Source organism: Columba livia, chromosome 31, assembly GCF_036013475.1.
Source record: "Columba livia isolate bColLiv1 breed racing homer chromosome 31, bColLiv1.pat.W.v2, whole genome shotgun sequence".
Taxonomy (NCBI): domain Eukaryota; kingdom Metazoa; phylum Chordata; class Aves; order Columbiformes; family Columbidae; genus Columba; species Columba livia.
In genome coordinates this window covers 434446-453844 of record NC_088632.1, presented here as the reverse complement: position 1 = coordinate 453844, position 19399 = coordinate 434446, and the positions used below count along the sequence as shown (strand labels likewise).

Genomic DNA, 19399 nt, shown 5'->3' with positions numbered 1-19399 from the left:
ATCTCCATGGACGGGATCTCCACGAGACCCCCATGGTTCCAACCCTCATGGACGTGACCCCCACTGCCCAAGGATTCCATGGCCAAGATCTCCATGGCCAAGGTCTCCACGAGACCCCCGTGGTTCATGGACATGACCATGGACATGACCACCATGGCACAAGGTCTCCATGACCAAGATCTCCATGGCCAAGGTCTCCATGAGACCCCCGTGGTTCATGGACATGACCATGGAAATGACCACCATGGCCCAAGGTCTCCAAGGCCAAGGTCTCCATAGCCAAGGTCTCCATAGCCAAGGTCTCCACAAGACCCCCGTGGTTCCAACCCTCATGGACATGACCACCATGGCCTGAGGTCTCCATGGCCAAGGCCTCCATGGCCAAGGTCTCCATGGCCAAGGTCTCCACAAGACCCCCGTGGTTCCAACCCTCATGGACATGACCACCATGGCCCAAGGTCTCCACGGCCAAGGTCTCCACAAGACCCCCGTGGTTCCAACCCTCATGGACATGATCACCATGGCCTGAGGTCTCCATGGCCAGGGCCTCCATGGCCAAGGCCTCCATGGCCAAGGTTTCCACAAGACCCCCATGGTTCCAACCCTCATGGACGTGACTACCATGGCCCAAGGTCTCCACGGCCAAGGTCTCCACAAGACCCCCATGGTTCCAACCCTCATGGACATGACCACCATGGCCTGAGGTCTCCATGGCCAAGGTCTCCATAGCCAACGTCTCCATAGCCAAGGTCTCCACAAGACCCCCGTGGTTCCAACCCTCATGGACATGACCACCATGGCCTGAGGTCTCCACGGCCAAGGTCTCCATGGCCAAGGTCTCCACGGCCAAGGTCTCCACAAGACCCCCGTGGTTCCAACCCTCATGGACATGACCACCATTGCCTGAGGTCTCCATGGCCAAGGCCTCCATGGCCAAGGTCTCCATGGCCAAGGTCTCCATGGCCAAGGTCTCCACAGCCAAGGTCTCCACGGCCAAGGTCTCTACAAGACCCCCGTGGTTCCAACCCTCATGGATGTGACCACCATGGCCCACGTGGACCCCCAGGAGGTTCAAGCCACCGTCACCAATGGTTCTTGTCCCCTGGGAGAACATCCTGTAGCTGGAAGGCCCCATAGGATTTTGGGCCCCGCTGGGTCCCCTAAAGCCACCCGGGGGTGACACGGGTGCAGCAGCTCCAGGGCTGGTGTGACAGCACCTCCGTGTCTCCGCAGCTCAAGGCAATTAAGAGCTTGATGAGTAATTAAGGGGTGGAGTTGAGGGCGGGCGGGTGAGTCACGGGTTGGAGCTGCTGATCTCGGCAATGGGGACCCCATAGGGGGGTTTGGGCCTGAACCCCGAGATCTGGTCCAGTAAGAGCCCGTTCATGGAGAACTTGGCCACTAAGATCCTGCCCTGGGGAGGTTTGGGCCACTAAGTTGCCATTCGTGGAGATCTGGGCCACCAGGATGTTGTTGGTGGAGATCTGGGCCACCAGGATGCTGTTGGTGGAGATCTGGGCCACCAGGATGCTGTTGGTGGAGATCTGGGCCACCAGGATGCTGTTGGTGGAGATCTGGGCCACCAGGATGCTGTTGGTGGAGATCTGGGCCACCAGGATGCTGTTGGTGGAGATCTGGGCCACCAGGATCGCATCCCATGGAGGTCTGGTCCATGGAGGTCCCATCTCATGGAGGCCTGGTCCATGGAGGTCCCATCTCACGGAGGCCTGGTCCATGGAGGTCCCATCCCATGGAGTTTTGGGCCACTAAAAGCCCATCCCATGGAGATCTTGTCCATGGAGGTCCCACCTCATGGAGGCCTGGGTCATGGAGAACTTCACTATGGGGATCTTGTCTGTGGAGACCTTGGCCATGGAGACCTTGCCCATGAAGACCTTGGACATTGACACCTTGTCTGTGGAGACCTTGGACATGAAGATCTGGTCCGTGGAGATCTTGGCCATGGAGACCTTGGCCATGGAGATCTGGTCCATGGAGACCTTGGCCGTGGACATCTCGTCCATGAAGACCTTGGACATGGAGACCTTGACCATGGAGACCTTGGCCATGGAGACCTTGGCCATGGAGACCTTGGGCCATGGTGGTCACGTCCACAAGGGTTTGAACCAGGGGGATCTTGTGGAGATCTGCTCCATGGAGATCCCGTCCATGGAGATCTGGTCTGTCAGTGGCCTTGGCCATGAAGATCCTGCCCATGGGGATCCCTGGTGACACGAGGGGACTCACAAGGGGACATGGGAGCAAATGAGGGGACACAGGGGACGCGGGGACTCGTGAAAGGACATGGGGAACCCCAGGGGACATCAAGGGATGAGGTGGCACGTGAGGGGACACAGGGGACAAGAGGGGACATGGGAGCAAATGAGGGGACATTGGGGCACATGAGGGGACTTGTGAGGGGACATGGGACACATGAGGGGCCAGGAAGGGACATGGGGGCATGTGAGGGGACATGGGACACATGAGGGGACATGGGACACATGAGGGGACATGGGACACATGGGGACTCAAGAGGACATGGGGGGACATGAGGGGACACAAGGGGACATGGGGAGACCCCAGGGGACAGGGGAGCATGAGAGGGGACAGGAGGGGACACAGGGACGGACATGGGGGGACATGGGAGACCATGAAGGGACATCATGAGGGGACACAGGAACATGTAGAGGGGACAGGAAAGGACATGAGGGACCTGGGGGGGTCATGAGGGGACAGGTGACCACTTGAGGGGACAGGAGGTGACACTGGGGGACACAAGGGGAAAGGGGGGAGGACACAGGGCACATGGGGGGGACACAGGAGGACATGGGGGGGACCCAGGAGCCCACAGCGGACTTGGGGGGGACAGGAGGTGACATTGAGGGACACAAGGGGACATGTGGGCACAGGAGGGGACATGTGGGCACAGGAGGGGACATGGGGGCACAGGAGCCCATAGGAGACTTGGGGGGGACAGGAGGTGACATTGAGGGACACGAGGGGACATGGGAGCATCATGAGGGGACACAGGGACCCACCTGGGGACATGGGGGACACGGGAGGACATTGGGGGACACGGGAGCCCACAGGAGGACTTGGGGGGCACAGGAGGTGACATTGAGGGACACAAGGGGACATGGGGGCACAGGAGGGGACATGGGGGCACAGGTGCTCATAGGAGACTTGGGGGGGACAGGAGGTAACATTGAGGGACACAAGGGGACATGTGGGCACAGGAGGGGACATGGGGGCACAGGAGGGGACATGGGGGGCACGGGAGCCCATAGGGGACTTGGGGGGGACAGGAGGTGACATTAAGGGACATGAGGGGACATGGGAGCATCATGAGGGGACACAGGGACCCACCTGGGGACACGGGGGACACGGGGGGACATGGCGGGAGACAGGAGGGGACAGGAGGTGACATTGGGGGACACAAGGGGACATAGGGGCACAGGAGGGGACCCAGGAGCCCATAGGGGACTTGGGGGGGACAGGAGGTGACATTGAGGGACATAAGGGGACATGGGAGCATCATGAGGGGACACAGGGACCCACCTGGGGACACGGGGGCACGGGGGGACATGGCGGGAGACAGGAGGGGACAGGAGGTGACATTGAGGGACATGGGGGGACACAGAGGTTTCATGAGGGGACATGGGGGCACAGGAGGGGACATGGGGGGACATGCGGGGACACAGGGGGTTGTGGGGGACCCAGGAGCCCATAGGGGGCTTGCGGGGGGACAGGAGGTGACACTGAGGGACACGAGGGGACATGGGGGCACAGGAGGGGACATGGGGGGACATGGGGGGACCCAAGAGCCCACAGGGAACTTGGGGGGGACAGTAGGTGACACTGAGGGACACGAGGGGACATGGGGGGGGACACGGGAGGGAACACAAGAACCCACCTGGGGACACGGGGGGACCCACGAGCGGCCCCACGGACACGGGGAGAGGGGGGGGGGGAGGGGAGGGGTGAGCGGTGACGTCAGCGCAGCCCCGGGGGTGGGGGAGGGGCAAAACCAGTTCTCCCAGTTCCTCAGCTCCAATCTCAGCGCCTTAATTAGCGCTAATTACCTAATTACCCTGCGGGGCCTGGGCAGAGCCGGCCCGGACCTGCCACCCACTGCCAGGGCCACCCCCTGTGTCCCCTCCCCTCCCTTCCCGCTGTCCCCACAGCTCCGGGTGGCCCCGGGTGACACAAGAGGTGGCAGCGCCCTGGGTGACACGGGTGACACACGGGGCAGCGGCTCCGTGGGTGGCAGCGCCCTGGGTGACACTGGGGGTGGCACAGGGGACACAGGGATTGGATCAGGGGACACGGGGCGTGGATCAGGGGACACGGGGGGTGGCCCTGGGTGACACTCAGGGGACACGGAGGGTGGCCCTGGGTGACACGGGGGGTGGTGCAGGGGACACGGGGGGTGGCGCAGGGGACACGGGGGGTGGCCCTGGGTGACACTGGGGATCAGGGGACACAGGGATTGGATCAGGGGACACGGGGCGTGGATCAGGGGACACGGGGGGTGGTCCTGGGTGACACTGGGGGTCAGGGGACACAGGGATTGGATCAGGGGACACGGGGCGTGGATCAGGGGACACGGGGGGTGGCCCTGGGTGACACTCAGGGGACACGGGGGGTGGCCTTGGGTGACAATGGGGGTGGCCCTGGGGACACAGGGATTGGATCAGGGGACACGGGGGGTGGCCCTGGGTGACACTGGGGGTGGCTCGGGGGACACGGGGACTCAGGGGACATGGGGGTCGCCCTGGGTGACTCAGAGAGTGGCTCAGAGGACACGGGGATTGGATCAGGGGACACGGGGACTGGATCAGGGTGACAATAGGGGTGGCCCTGGGTGACACTGAGGGTGGCTCAGGGGACACGGGGGGTGGCCTTGGGTGACAATGGGGGTGGCCCTGGGTGACACGGGGGGTGGCTCAGGGGACACTGTGGGTGGCCTTGGGTGACAATGGGGGTGGCCCTGGGGACACGGGGGGTGGATCAGGGGACACAGGGGGTGGCCCTGGGTGACACTGGGGGTCAGGGGACAGTGGGGTTGAATCAGGGGACACAGGGGGTGACCCTGGGTGACACGGGGGTGGCGCAAGGGTCACAGGGGGTGGCCTTGGGTGGCACGCAAGGTCGCTCAGGGGACACGGGGACTCAGGGGACATGGGGGTAGCCCTGGGTGACACTGGGAGTGGCTCAGGGGACACGGGGATTGGATCAGGGTGACAATAGGGGTGGCCCTGGGTGACACTGAGGGTGGCTCAAGGGATACGGGGGGTGGCCTTGGGTGACAATGGCGGTGGCCCTGGGGACACAGGGATTGGATCAGGGGACACAGGGACTGGATCAGGGTGACAATAGGGGTGGCCCTGGGTGACACAGGGGGTGGCTCAGGGGACACGGGGGGTGGTCTTGGGTGACAATGGGGGTGGCCCTGGATGACACGGGGGGTGGATCAGGGGACACAGGGACTCAGGGGACACGGGGGCTCAGGGGACACGGGGGTGACCCTGGGTGACACAGGGGGTGGCCTTGGGTGACACACAGAGTGGATCAGGGGACACAGAGGGTGGCCCTGGGTGACACGGGGGGTGGTGCAGGGGACACGGGGGTGGCTCAGGGGACACGGGGGTGGCCCTAGGTGACATGCAGGGTGGCACAGGGGACACAGGGGTGACTCTGGGGACACAGGGGTGGACGTATTGACTGGACCTTCATGGTCACCTTGACCGAACCACCATGAACATGTTGACCAGACCTTCATGGTCACGTTGACCAGACCACCATGAACATGTTGGCCAGACCTTCATGGTCACGTTCACCAAACCACCATGAACATGTTGACCAGACCTTCATGGTCACCTTGACTGAACCACTGTGAACATGTTGACCAGACCTTCATGGTCACCTTGACCAAACCACCATGAACATGTTGGCCAGAACTCCATGAATGTGTTGACCAGACCATCATGAACACATTGTCCACACCTTCATAGTCACCTTGGCCAAACCACCAAGAACACATTGACCAGACTTTCATGGTCACCTTGACCAAACCACCATGAACACATTGACCAGACCTTCATGGTCACCTTGACCAAACCTCCATGAACACATCGACCAGACCTTCATGGTCACCTTGACCAAACCTCCATGAACATATCAACCAGACCTTCATGGTCACCTTGACCAAACCTCCATGAACATATCAACCAGACCTTCATGGTCACCTTGACCAAACCTCCATGAACACATCGACCAGACCCTGATGGTCACCTTGACCAAACCTCCATGAACATATTGTCCAGATCTCCATGAACATGTTGACCAGAGCAGACCTTGGGGCCAACAGGTCTACCTCATGGTGGGCTGCCCAATGGTGGGGTCATTGCCCCAAGGTGAGGCCAACAGGTCTAACTCATGGTGATCTACCCTATGGTGGGGCCAACAGGTGTATCACGTCGTGGTCTACCCTATGGTGGGGCCATTGGCCCATGGTGAGGCCAACAGGTCTACCCCATAGTGGTCTACCCTACAGTGGGGCCAACAGGTCTAAGTCATGGTTGTCCAACCCATGGTGGGATCAACAGATCTACCTGCAGTAGGGTCAGGTCTACTGCAATGGGGCCAAGAGGTCTATGTCATGGTGGGGCCAAGAGGTCTATGTCATGGTGGGGCCAACAGGTCTACCCCATAGTGGTCTACCCAATGGTGGGGCCAACAAGTCTGTCTCATCATGGTCCACCCTATGGTGGAGCCACTGGCCCAAGGTGGGGCCAATAGGTCTGTCTCATCATGGTCTACCCTATGGTGGGGTCATTGGCCCAAGGTGGGGCAAACAGGTCTAACTCCTGGTGGTCCAGCTCATGGTGGGATCAATGGATCTACCTGCAGTAGGGTCAGGTCGTCTGCAATGGGGCCAACAGGTCTATGTCATGATGGGGCCAACAGGTCTGCCCCATAGTGGTCTACCCAATGGTGGGGCCAACAAGTCTGTCTCATCATGGTCCACCCTATGGTGGAGCCACTGGCCCAAGGTGGGGCCAATAGGTCTGTCTCATCATGGTCTACCCTATGGTGGGGTCATTGGCCCAAGGTGGGGCAAACAGGTCTAACTCCTGGTGGTCCAGCTCATGGTGGGATCAACGGATCTACCTGCAGTAGGGTCAAATCTACTGCAATGGGGCCAAGAGGTCTATGTCATGGTGGGGCCAAGAGGTCTATGTCATGGTGGGGCCAACAGGTCTACCCCATAGTGGTCTACCCAATGGTGGGGCCAACAAGTCTGTCTCATCATGGTCCACCCTATGGTGGAGCCACTGGCCCAAGGTGGGGCCAATAGGTCTGTCTTATCATGGTCTACCCTATGGTGGGGTCATTGGCCCAAGGTGGGGCAAACAGGTCTAACTCCTGGTGGTCCAGCTCATGGTGGGATCAACGGATCTAGCTGCAGTAGGGTCAGGTCTACTGCAATGGGGCCAAGAGGTCTATGTCATGGTGGGGCCAACAGGTCTACCCCATAGTGGTCTACCCAATGGTGGGGCCAACAAGTCTTGTCTCATCATGGTCCACCCTATGGTGGAGCCACTGGCCCAAGGTGGGGCCAATAGGTCTGTCTCATCATGGTCTACCCTATGGTGGGGTCATTGGCCCAAGGTGGGGCAAACAGGTCTAACTCCTGGTGGTCCAGCTCATGGTGGGATCAACGGATCTACCTGCAGTAGGGTCAAATCTACTGCAATGGGGCCAAGAGGTCTATGTCATGGTGGGGCCAACAGGTCTACGTCATGATGGGGCCAACAGGTCTACCCCATAGCGGTTTATCCTATGGTGGGGCCAACAGGTCTACCTACAGTAGGTTCATAGGGTTCGCCCCATGGCCAATGGGTCTCCCCATGGTGGAGTCCACAGGTCAGTGGCCTGATGAGGCCCAATTAGTGGGGTCAAGAGGTCCACCCCAAATACTGAGCTGGGTCCTCTCCTGCCCCTCCAAGACCTGGGGCAACCCCGGGGGTCCCTGACCCACTGAAGCCGTGGTGAAAAGCCACCTTTTATTCACCAACATCTCAACGGGGCCCCATGGCCAAGTCCCATCCCCGCCCCAGCGCTCGGACCGGCCGGCTCTGGGGACCTTCATGGGGGTTGAGGAGGAGGAGGAGGAAGGGGAGGAGCTGGGGGTCCTGTCCCACGGCCATAGGGGTGGGGACAGGGGCGTCAGTTCCGTCTCATGGTGTCCTGGATCCACTGGGTGTACTTGCAGAGGTTGACGTAGACGCCGGGTTTCTTGGGGTCCCCGCAAACTCCCGGACCCCAGGACACGATGCCCTGGAGCCGCCCGTCGCACATGAGGGGTCCCCCGGAGTCCCCCTGATGAGGCAAGAGGGGCAACATCTTGTGGAGCGGGGTGGGGGGGTCACCCCGAAGAATCACCCCGAATTTGGGGCTGTTTCAGGGCTTTGGTGGCATCTCCACCCACAAAATTCCCCTCCATGAGTGACACCCGCCCCACGCACCCAAACCTTGTGTGGGTGCTGCTGGTTACGCTGAATTGTCCCCATTGTCAACCCAAAACCTCGAGGTGACACGGGACCCACCTGGCAGGAGTCGGCGCGGTTGCGGGACTCACCGGCGCACACCATGTTGGGTGTGATGGAGCCGGGGTAGATGCGCCGGCACTGCTCCTCGGGGACCACGGTGACCTTGGCGCAGTGAAGGTCCTCGGGGAAGTTGACTGGGTGACAAGAGAATAGGAGGGTCACCCAGAGCGGGGACAGACCCACCTTGGAGCCCTGGACTCACCATGGAGCCCTGGACCCACCATGGACACAGGGACCCATCTTGGAGCCCTGGACCCACCTTGGAGCCACCATGGACACATGGAACCCATCTTGGAGCCCTGGACCCACCTTGGAGCCACCATGGACACATGGAACCCATCTTGGAGCCCTGGACCCACCATGGACACAGGGACCCACCATGGACACATGGAACCCATCTTGGACACATGGACCCACCATGGAGTCCTGAACCCACCATGGACACATGGAACGCATCTTGGAGCCCTTGACCCACCATAAGACACACGGACCCATCATGGACACATGGAACCCACCTTGGAGTATTGGACCCACCTCGGAGCCCTGGACCCACCATGGACACATGGACCCACCATGGAGTCCTGAACCCACCATGGACACAGGGACCCATCTTGGAGCCCTGGACCCACCTTGGAGCCACCATGGACACATGGAACCCATCTTGGAGCCCTGGACCCACCATGGACACAGGGACCCACCATGGACACATGGAACCCATCTTGGACACATGGACCCACCATGGAGTCCTGAACCCACCATGGACACATGGAACGCATCTTGGAGCCCTTGACCCACCATAAGACACACGGACCCATCATGGACACATGGAACCCACCTTGGAGTATTGGACCCACCTCGGAGCCCTGGACCCACCATGGACACAGGGACCCACCTTGGAGCCCTGGACCCACCTTGGAGCCACCATGGACACATGGAACCCATCTTGGAGCCCTGGACCCACCATGGACACAGGGACCCACCATGGACACATGGAACCCATCTTGGACACATGGAACCCATCTTGGAGCCCTGGACCCACCACGGACACAGGGACCCACCATGGACACATGGAACCCACCTTGGAGCCCTTGACCCACCATAAGACACACGGACCCATCATGGACACATGGACCCACCATGGAGTATTGGACCCACCTCAGAGCCCTGGACCCACCATGGACACAGGGACCCCACCTTGGACACATGGAACACACCTCGGAGCCCTGGACCCACCATGGACACAGGGACCCGCCATGGACACAAGGAAACCATCTTGGACACATGGAACCCATCTTGGACACATGGAACCCATCTTGGAGCCCTTGACCCACCATAAGACACACGGACCCATCATGGACACATGGACCCACCATGGAGTATCGGACCCACCTCGGAGCCCTGGACCCACCATGGACACATGGAACCCATCTTGGAGCCCTGGACCCACCTTGGAGCCACCATGGACACATGGAACCCATCTTGGAGCCCTGGACCCACCATGGACACAGGGACCCACCATGGACACATGGAACCCATCTTGGACACATGGAACCCATCTTGGACACATGGAACCCATCTTGGAGCCCTGGACCCACCACGGACACAGGGACCCACCATGGACACATGGAACCCATCTTGGACACATGGAACCCATCTTGGACACATGGAACCCATCTTGGAGCCCTGGACCCACCACGGACACAGGGACCCACCATGGACACATGGAACCCACCTTGGAGCCCTTGACCCACCATAAGACACACGGACCCATCATGGACACATGGAAATCACCTTGGAATATTGGACCCACCTCGGAGCCCTGGACCCACCATGGACACAGGGACCCACCTTGGAGCCCTGGACCCACCTTGGAGCCACCATGGACACATGGAACCCATCTTGGAGCCCTGGACCCACCATGGCCACATGGACCCCACCTTGGACACGTGGACCCACCTTGGACCCACCTTGGACACATGGGACCCACCTCAGACACGTGGAACCCACCTTGGAATATTGGACCCACCTCGGAGCCCTGGAGCCACCATGGACACAGGGACCCCACCTTGGACACATGGAACACACCTCGGAGCCCTGGACCCACCATGGACACACGGACCCACCTTGGACACATGGATCCATCTTGGAGCCCTGGACCCACCATGGACCCACCTTGGACACATTGACCAATCATGGACATATGGAACCCACCTTGGAGACCTGGACCCATCTTGGAGTCCTAGACCTACCTTGGAGCCCTGGACACACAGACACACCTTGGACCCATGATGGAGCCCTGCACCCACCTTGGAACCCGGGACCCACCTTGGACACATGGACCCATCTTGGAGTATTGGACCCTCCTTGGACACATGGACCCACCATGGAGCCCTGGACCCATCTTGGAATCCTGGACCCACCTTGGAGCCCAGGACCCACCTTGGAGCCCAGGACCCACCCTGGAGCCACCTTGGAACCCGGGACCCATTTTGGACAGATGGACCCAGCCTGGATACATGGACCCATCATGGAACCCTGGACCCACCCGAGACCCACCTTGGAACCCAGGATCCACCTTGGATACATGGACCCACCTTGGAGCTGCAGACTCACCAGGGACACATGGATCCACCTTGGACACATAGATCCACCATAGACACACGGACCCTTCTTGGAGCCCTGGACCCACCTTGGAACCCCGGGATCCATCTTGGAGTATTGGACCCACCTTGGACACACGGACCCATCTTGGACCCACCATGGACACATGGAACCCACCTTCGAGCCCTGGACCCACCTTGGAGTCCTGGACCACCCTTGGAGCCCTGGACCCACCATGGACACATGGAAGCCACCATGGACACATGGACTCATCATGGAGCCCTGAACCCACCATGGACACATGGAACCCACCATGGACACATGGAACCCACCTCAGAGACCCAGACTCACCAGGGACACATGGACCCACCTTGGACACACGGATCCATCTTGGAGCCCCGGACCCACCTTGGAGCCCTGGACCCACCATGGACACACAGACCCACCTTGGACACATGGAACCCACCCTGGACACATGGAACCCACCCTGGACTCACCTTGGACACATGGAACCCACCCTGGACACATGGACCCACCTTGGACACATGGACCCACCCTGGACCCACTTTGGACACATGGGACCCACCTTGGACACATGGGACCCACTCTGGAGCCCTGGACGCACCTCAGAGACCGAGACTCACCAGGGACACATGGACCCACCTTGGACACATGGGTCCATCTTGAAGCCCTGGACCCACCTTGGACACATGGAACCCACTGTGGACACATGGATTCATCATGGAACCCTGGACCCACCTTGGACACATGGACTCATCATGGAACCCTGGACCCACCTTGGACACACGGAGCCATCATGGACACACGGACCCACCATAGACACAAGGACCCACCATGGAGCTCTGGACTCACCTTAGAAGCCGGGACCCACCTTGGACACACGGACCCACCATGGACACACGGACCCACCATGGACACAAGGACACACTTTGGAGCCTTGGACCTACCTTGGACACATGGACCCATCATGGAGCCCTGGACCCACCATGGAACCCTGAACCCACCATGGACACATGGAACCCATCTTGGAGCCCTGGACCCACCTTGGAGCCACCATGGACACATGGAACCCATCTTGGAACCCTGGACCCACCATGGACACAGGGACCCACCATGGACACATGGAACCCATCTTGGACACATGGACCCACCATGGAGTCCTGAACCCACCATGGACACATGGAACCCACCTTGAAGCCCTTGACCCACCATAAGACACACGGACCCATCATGGACACATGGACCCACCATGGAGTATCGGACCCACCTCGGAGCCCTGGACCCACCATGGACACATGGACCCACCATGGAGTCCTGAACCCACCATGGACACATGGAACCCATCTTGGAGCCCTGGACCCACCTTGGAACCCTGGAGCTCATCCCTACTCCTGGTGGCCCCAAGGAGGAGCAACCAAGGAGGAGCAACCAAGGAGGAGCAACCAAGAGTCCCCGGCGCCGTCACCGGCAGAGGGGACACAACCAGAGGGGTGACCTGAGCCGGTACCTTCGGGGCTGGTGGTGGATCCCCAGCCCGAGATCTGGCACACGCTGCCGGGCGCGGGGCACTCGGTGGCCAACGGCAACGGCTCCACGCGCTTGGTGACACGGACGGGCAGGAGGAGCTTGACCAGCATCAGGTCGCCGTCCTTGGTGGCCGTGTTGTAGCGTGGGTAGGTGACCACCTTGGCCGAGCGCCGCCACTGCTCCGTGGCGCCCCCGTCCGCCCGGCGCTGCCCGCCCAGCCGCACACTCAGGACGCTGTGGGGGGACAACAGAAGGTCCATGGTGGCCATGGGGACCACGAGAAGAAGCCACACCCAAAGCCACCGGCACCAAAAGTGGAGATGAGCGCAGGAGAAGACCCAAAAATGAGCAGAATTGGGGTTATACAGAGGTAACTTGAAGCCCCCCGAGATGCCACCAACTCATCCCATCTCCTCCAGGTGCCACCAGGTGACACGTGGTGGTTGAGCCCAGCGAAGCCACCGCGGTCCCTGCGTACCCCGGGATGTGGCAGTGGGCGGCTGTCAGCACCCAGTTGCGGGCCACCAGTGTCCCACCGCAGATGAACTTGTCCCCTTGGAAGAGGGCGGCTTGCCAGGGCAGCTCGCATGATGTCCCCTCGATCACCCACAGCACGGAGCGGGAGGCTGCGGGGACAAAGGGACACAGGGTAAGCACCTTGGGGGACCCCAAAACCTTCTCATGGACCTCCTGGAACCACCAAAACCTTCACCTGGACCTTCCTGAAACACCAGGTCCCTCAAGATACCCCAAAACCATCCCAGAAACCCATTGGAGATGCCTCCAGACCTTCTCCTGAACCTCAAAACCTTCACCTGGACGTTCCTGAGACACCAAAGTTCTTCACCAGGTCCTTCAAGATACCCCAAAACCATCCCAGAAACCCTTTGGAGATGCCTCCAGACCTTCTCCTGAACCTCAAAACCTTCACCTGGACCTTCCTGAGATACCAAAGTTCTTCACCAGGTCCCTCAAGATACCTCAAAACCATCCCAGAAAACCCTTGGAGATGCCTCCAGACCTTCTCCTGAACCTCAAAACCTTCTCCTGGACCTTCCTGAGATACCAAAGTTCTTCACCAGCTCCCTCTAGATACCCCAAAACCATCCCAGAAACCCCTTGGAGATGCCTCCAGACCTTCTCCTGAACCTCAAAACCTTCACCTGGACGTTCCTGAGACACCAAAGTTCTTCACCAGGTCCTTCAAGATACCCCAAAACCATCCCAGAAACCCCTTGGAGATGCCTCCAGACCTTCTCCTGAACCTCAAAACCTTCACCTGGACGTTCCTGAGACACCAAAGTTCTTCACCAGGTCCTTCAAGATACCCCAAAACCATCCCAGAAACCCCTTGGAGATGACTCCAGACCTTCTCCTGAACCTCAAAACCTTCTCATGGACCTTCCTGAGATACCAAAGTTCTTCACCAGCTCCCTCTAGATACCCCAAAACCATCCCAGAAACCCATTGGAGATGCCTCCAGACCTTCTCCTGAACCTCAAAACCTTCACCTGGACGTTCCTGAGACACCAAAGTTCTTCACCAGGTCCTTCAAGATACCCCAAAACCATCCCAGAAACCCTTTGGAGATGCCTCCAGACCTTCTCCTGAACCTCAAAACCTTCACCTGGACCTTCCTGAGATACCAAAGTTCTTCACCAGGTCCCTCAAGATACCTCAAAACCATCCCAGAAAACCCTTGGAGATGCCTCCAGACCTTCTCCTGAACCTCAAAACCTTCTCCTGGACCTTCCTGAGATACCAAAGTTCTTCACCAGCTCCCTCTAGATACCCCAAAACCATCCCAGAAACCCCTTGGAGATGCCTCCAGACCTTCTCCTGAACCTCAAAACCTTCACCTGGACGTTCCTGAGACACCAAAGTTCTTCACCAGGTCCTTCAAGATACCCCAAAACCATCCCAGAAACCCCTTGGAGATGCCTCCAGACCTTCTCCTGAACCTCAAAACCTTCACCTGGACGTTCCTGAGACACCAAAGTTCTTCACCAGGTCCTTCAAGATACCCCAAAACCATCCCAGAAACCCCTTGGAGATGACTCCAGACCTTCTCCTGAACCTCAAAACCTTCTCATGGACCTTCCTGAGATACCAAAGTTCTTCACCAGCTCCCTCTAGATACCCCAAAACCATCCCAGAAACCCCTTGGAGATGCCTCCAGACCTTCTCCTGAACCTCAAAACCTTCACCCAGACGTTCCTGAGACACCAAAGTTCTTCACCAGGTCCTTCAAGATACCCCAAATCCATCCCAGAAACCCCTTGGAGATGCCTCCAGACCTTCTACTGAACCTCAAAACCTTCTCCTGGACCTTCCTGAGACACCAAAGTTCTTCACCAGGTCCTTCAAGATACCCCAAAACCATCCCAGAAACCCCTTGGAGATGCCTCCAGACCTTCTCCTGAACCTCAAAACCTTCTCCTGGACCTTCCTGAGATACCAAAGTTCTTCACCAGGTCCCTCAAGACACCCCAAAACCATCCCAGAAACCCCTTGGAGATGCCTCCAGACCTTCTCCTGAACCTCAAAACCTTCTCCTCGATGTTCCTGAGACACCAAAGTTCTTCACCAGGTCCCTCAAGATACCCCAAAACCATCCCAGAAAACCCTTGGAGATGCCTCCAGACCTTCTCCTGAACCTCAAAACCTTCACCTGGATGTTCCTGAGACACCAAAGTTCTTCACCAGGTCCTTCAAGATACCCCAAAACCATCCCAGAAACCCCTTGGAGATGCCTCCAGACCTTCTCCTGAACCTCAAAACCTTCTCCTGGACCTTCCTGAGATACCAAAGTTCTTCATCAGCTCCCTCTAGATACCCCAAAACCATCCCAGAAACCCCTTGGAGATGCCTCCAGACCTTCTCCTGAACCTCAAAACCCACCTGAAACTCACAGAACCTTCTCCTGGACCTTCCTGAGACACCAAAGTTCTTCACCAGGTCCCTCAAGATACCCCAGAAACCCCTTGGAGATGCCTCCAGACCTTCTACCGAACCTCAAAACCACCTTGAGGAACATCAAAAGCTTCACTTGGAGCCTCCTGAAACCCACAGAACATTCACCTGGACCTTCCTGAGACACCAAAGTTCTTCACCAGCTCCCTCATGATACCCCAAAACCACCCCAGAAACCCCCTTGGAGATGCCTCCAGACCTTCCTTTGAACCTCCAAACCTTCTTCTGGACCCACCTGAAACCCCCAAAACCTTCACCTGGATCCTCCTGAGACCCCAAAACTTGTCTCTTGGACCCCCCCAAAAAACCACGACCACTCATAGATCTCCAAAACACCCCCAGAAACCCCTTGGAGATGCCTCCAGACCTCCTCCCCAACCTCCAAACCATGGAGGGGCCCCAAAGTTGGACTTGGGTCACCTGAGGTTGAGCTGGGGGTCCCATGGGTGGACATGGGAGCTCTGGGGAGGACTTGGGGGTCCCATGGGTGGACATGGGAGCTCTGGGGAAGACATGGGACCCTTTTGGGGGGTCAATGTGGGGGTCCCAATGTGGGGGTCCCATGGGTGGACATGGCACCTCTGGGGAAGACATGGGACCCTTTTGGGGGGTCAATGGGTGGACATGGGAGCTCTGGGGTGGACTTGGGGGTCCCACAGGTGGACATGGGAGCTCTGGGGAAGACATGGGACCCTTTTGGGGGGGTCAATGTGGGGGTCCCAATGTGGGGGTCCCAATGTGGGGGTCCAATGGGTGGACATGGGAGCTCTGGGGTGGACTTGGGGGTCCCACAGGTGGACATGGGAGCTCTGGGGAAGACACGGGACCCTTTTGGGGGGTCAATGTGGGGGTCCCAATGTGGGGGTCCCATGGGTGGATATGGGAGCTATGGGGTGGACTTGGGGGTCCATAGGTGGACATGGGAGCTCTGGGGTGGACTTGGGGATCAATGGGTGGACATGGGAGCTCTGGGGTGGACTTGGGGGTCCCATGGGTGGACATAGGAGCTCTGGGGAAGACATGGGACCCTTCTGGGGGGTCAATGTGGGGGTCCCAATGTGGGGGTCCAATGGGTGAACATGGGAGCTCTGGGGTGGACTTGGGGGTCCCACATGTGGACATGGGAGCTCTGGGGAGGACTTGGGGGTCCATGGGTGGACATGGGAGCTCTGGGGTGGACTTGGGGGTCCCACAGGTGGACATGGGAGCTCTGGGGAAGACATGGGACTCTTTTGGGGGGTCAATGTGGGGGTCCCAATGTGGGGGTCCCATGGGTGGACATGGGAGCTATGGGGTGGACTTGGGGGTCCATAGGTGGACATGGGAGCTCTGGGGTGGACTTGGGGGTCCCACAGGTGGACATGGGAGCTCTGGGGAAGACATGGGACCCTTCTGGGGGGTCAATGTGGGGGTCCCAATGTGGGGGTCCCAATGTGGGGGTCCAATGGGTGGACATGGGAGATCTGGGGTGGACTTGGGGGTCCCACAGGTGGATATGGGGAGCTCTGGGGTGGACTTGGGGGTCAACAGGTGGACTTGGGGGTCCCATGGGTGGACTTGGGGGTCCCGGGACATCTCATACCTGCGGGTACCAGCGCCAGGAGCATCAGCCCGAGGATCTTCATGGTGGGAGCTGTGGGGACACGGGGGGGACATGGGGACACGGGTGGGGACGTGGGGCAGGAAAAGGGGAGGGACGTAGGGACAGGAAAAGGGGAAGAGAGGCCAGAAAAGGGGGAAGGGGGGATGGGAAAGGGGGAAGGGAAGGGGGAAAAGGAAGAGAGAAGAAAAGGGGAAGAGAGGCCAGAAAAGGGGGGAAGAAAAGGAGGAAGAGGAGGAAGGAAATGGGGGAAGAAAGGACAGAAAAGGGGGAAGGGAAAGGGGAAGAAAAGATGAGAAAAATAAGGAAAAGGGGGAAGGGAAAGAGGAAGAAAATAGGAGGAAAAGAGGGAAAAGGGAGGAAGGGAAAGAGGAAGAAAAGACAGAAAAGAAGGAAAAGGGGGAAGGGAAAGGGGAAGAAAATATGAATAAAAGAAGGAAAAAGAAGGATGGAAAAGAGGAAGAAAAGATTAAAAAAGAAGGAAAAGGGGGAAGGGAAAGAAGAAGAAAAGACCAAAAAAAGAAGGAAAAAGTGGGGGAAGGGAAGATGGGAAAGGGGAAGAAAAGACAAAAAAAAGGGAAAAGGGGGGAAGGGAAAGAGGAAGAAAAGACAAAAAAAGTGGGAAAAGGGAAGACAAGAAAGAGGAAGAAAAGATGAAACAAGAGGGAAAAGGGGGGAAAAGACAAAAAGGAAGGAAAAGGGGGGAAGGGAGGACGGGAAAGGGGAATAAAAGATGTAAAAGAAGGAAAAAGGAGAATGGGAAAGGGGAAGAAAAGATTAAAAAAAGAAGGAAAAGGGGGGAAGGGAAAGAGGAAGAAAAGACAAAAAAGAGGGAAAAGGGGGAAGGCAAAGGGGAAGAAAATATGAGGAAAAGAGGGAAAAAGGAGGATGGGAAAGAGGAAGAAAAGACAAAAAAGAGGGAAAAGGGGGAGGAAAGACAAAAAAGAAGGAAAAGGGGGAAGGGAGGATGGGAAAGGGGAAGAAAAGACAAAAAAAGAAGGAAAAGGGGGGGAAGGGAGGACGGGAAAGAGGAAAAACCGGGATGGGAGGAGAGGACACGCAAGGACACGCAAGGAAGGACACGCGAGGACACAACAACCCCGCGGGGGAGGGGAAGCACCCAACCCCCACCCCATGGACCCCCCCCCACCCAACCCCCACCCAACCCGCCCCCCCCCCCCCCTCCCCATGGCTCCGTACCGGGGGAGGGGCGGCGGCGGGCGAGCTGCGACGCGGCCGCGGGCGCGTCTGGTCCCGTCCGGTCCCGCCGGGTTTTTATCCGGGGGCAGAGGAGGAAACGCGGAACGTGTCCCTCCGCCGCCACCAAACGGAACCTTCCGCCCCACGGGAAGGCGGCGGTGGGGGGGGGGGGTCGGACCGGAACGGGGCGCCTTGGGGGGGGTCCAGATCCTTGGAGAATGTTGGGGGTGTCTTCAGGGGGTTCAACCCCAAAATGTGGCTCTTGGAGGGTCTAGAATGTGGGAGGACATCAGGACCCCAAACGTGGCTCTTGGTGGGTCTAGAATATGGGAGGATATCAGGACACATCCCCAGGAGGTTCAACCCCCAAATGTGGCTCCTTGGTGGGTCTAGAATGTGGGAGGACATCAGGACCCCAAACGTGGCTCTTGGTGGGTCTAGAACATGGGGGGACATCTGGACACATCTCCAGGGGGTTCAACCCCCAAACGTGGCTCCTTGGTGGGTCTAGAACATGGGGGGACATCAGGACACATCTCAGTTGGGTCAACCCAAAATGTGGCTCTTGGTGGGTCTAGAACACGGGGGGACATCAGGACACATCCCCAGGAGGTTCAACCCCCAAACGTGCCTCCTTGGTGGGTCTAGAACATGGGAGGACATCAGGACCCCAAAACACGGCTCCTTGGTGGGTCTAGAACATGGGGGGACATCAGGACACATCTCAGTTGGGTCAACCCCAAATGTGGCTCTTGGTGGGTCTAGAACATGGGAGGACATCAGGACCCCAAAACACGCCTCCTTGGTGGGTCTAGAACATGGGGGGACAGCAGGACACATCTCAGTTGGGTCGACCCCAAAC

The 19399-nt window shown here is 58.7% G+C and overlaps 1 protein-coding gene across 1 annotated transcript; it reads right to left on the bottom strand.

Annotated features, from left to right (window-relative positions):
* Window positions 1-8055: 8055 nt before the first annotated feature.
* Window positions 8056-18646, bottom strand: LOC102083862 (kallikrein-14). The gene is made up of 6 exons (XM_065044026.1): window positions 18538-18646; window positions 17320-17370; window positions 13243-13390; window positions 12745-12998; window positions 8613-8749; window positions 8056-8385 (listed from the first exon to the last, which is right to left on the bottom strand). The coding sequence occupies exons 2-6, from the start codon at window positions 17360-17362 to the stop codon at window positions 8233-8235; spliced, it is 735 nt and encodes a 244-aa protein (XP_064900098.1). The 5' UTR covers window positions 17363-17370; window positions 18538-18646; the 3' UTR covers window positions 8056-8232.
* Between the last annotated feature and the right edge of the window lie 753 nt (window positions 18647-19399).

Excerpts from the sequence above, each read along its gene's own strand:
- LOC102083862 (XM_065044026.1), bottom strand. The coding sequence starts at position 17,362 with ATGAAGATCCTCGGGCTGATGCTCCTGGCGCTGGTACCCGCAG. Across the intron at positions 13,391-17,319 it reads CCTGGCGCTGGTACCCGCAG|CCTCCCGCTCCGTGCTGTGG; the intron begins GTATGAGATGTC and ends TTGTCCCCGCAG. Across the intron at positions 8,750-12,744 it reads ATCCACCACCAGCCCCGAAG|TCAACTTCCCCGAGGACCTT; the intron begins GTACCGGCTCAG and ends CTTGTCACCCAG.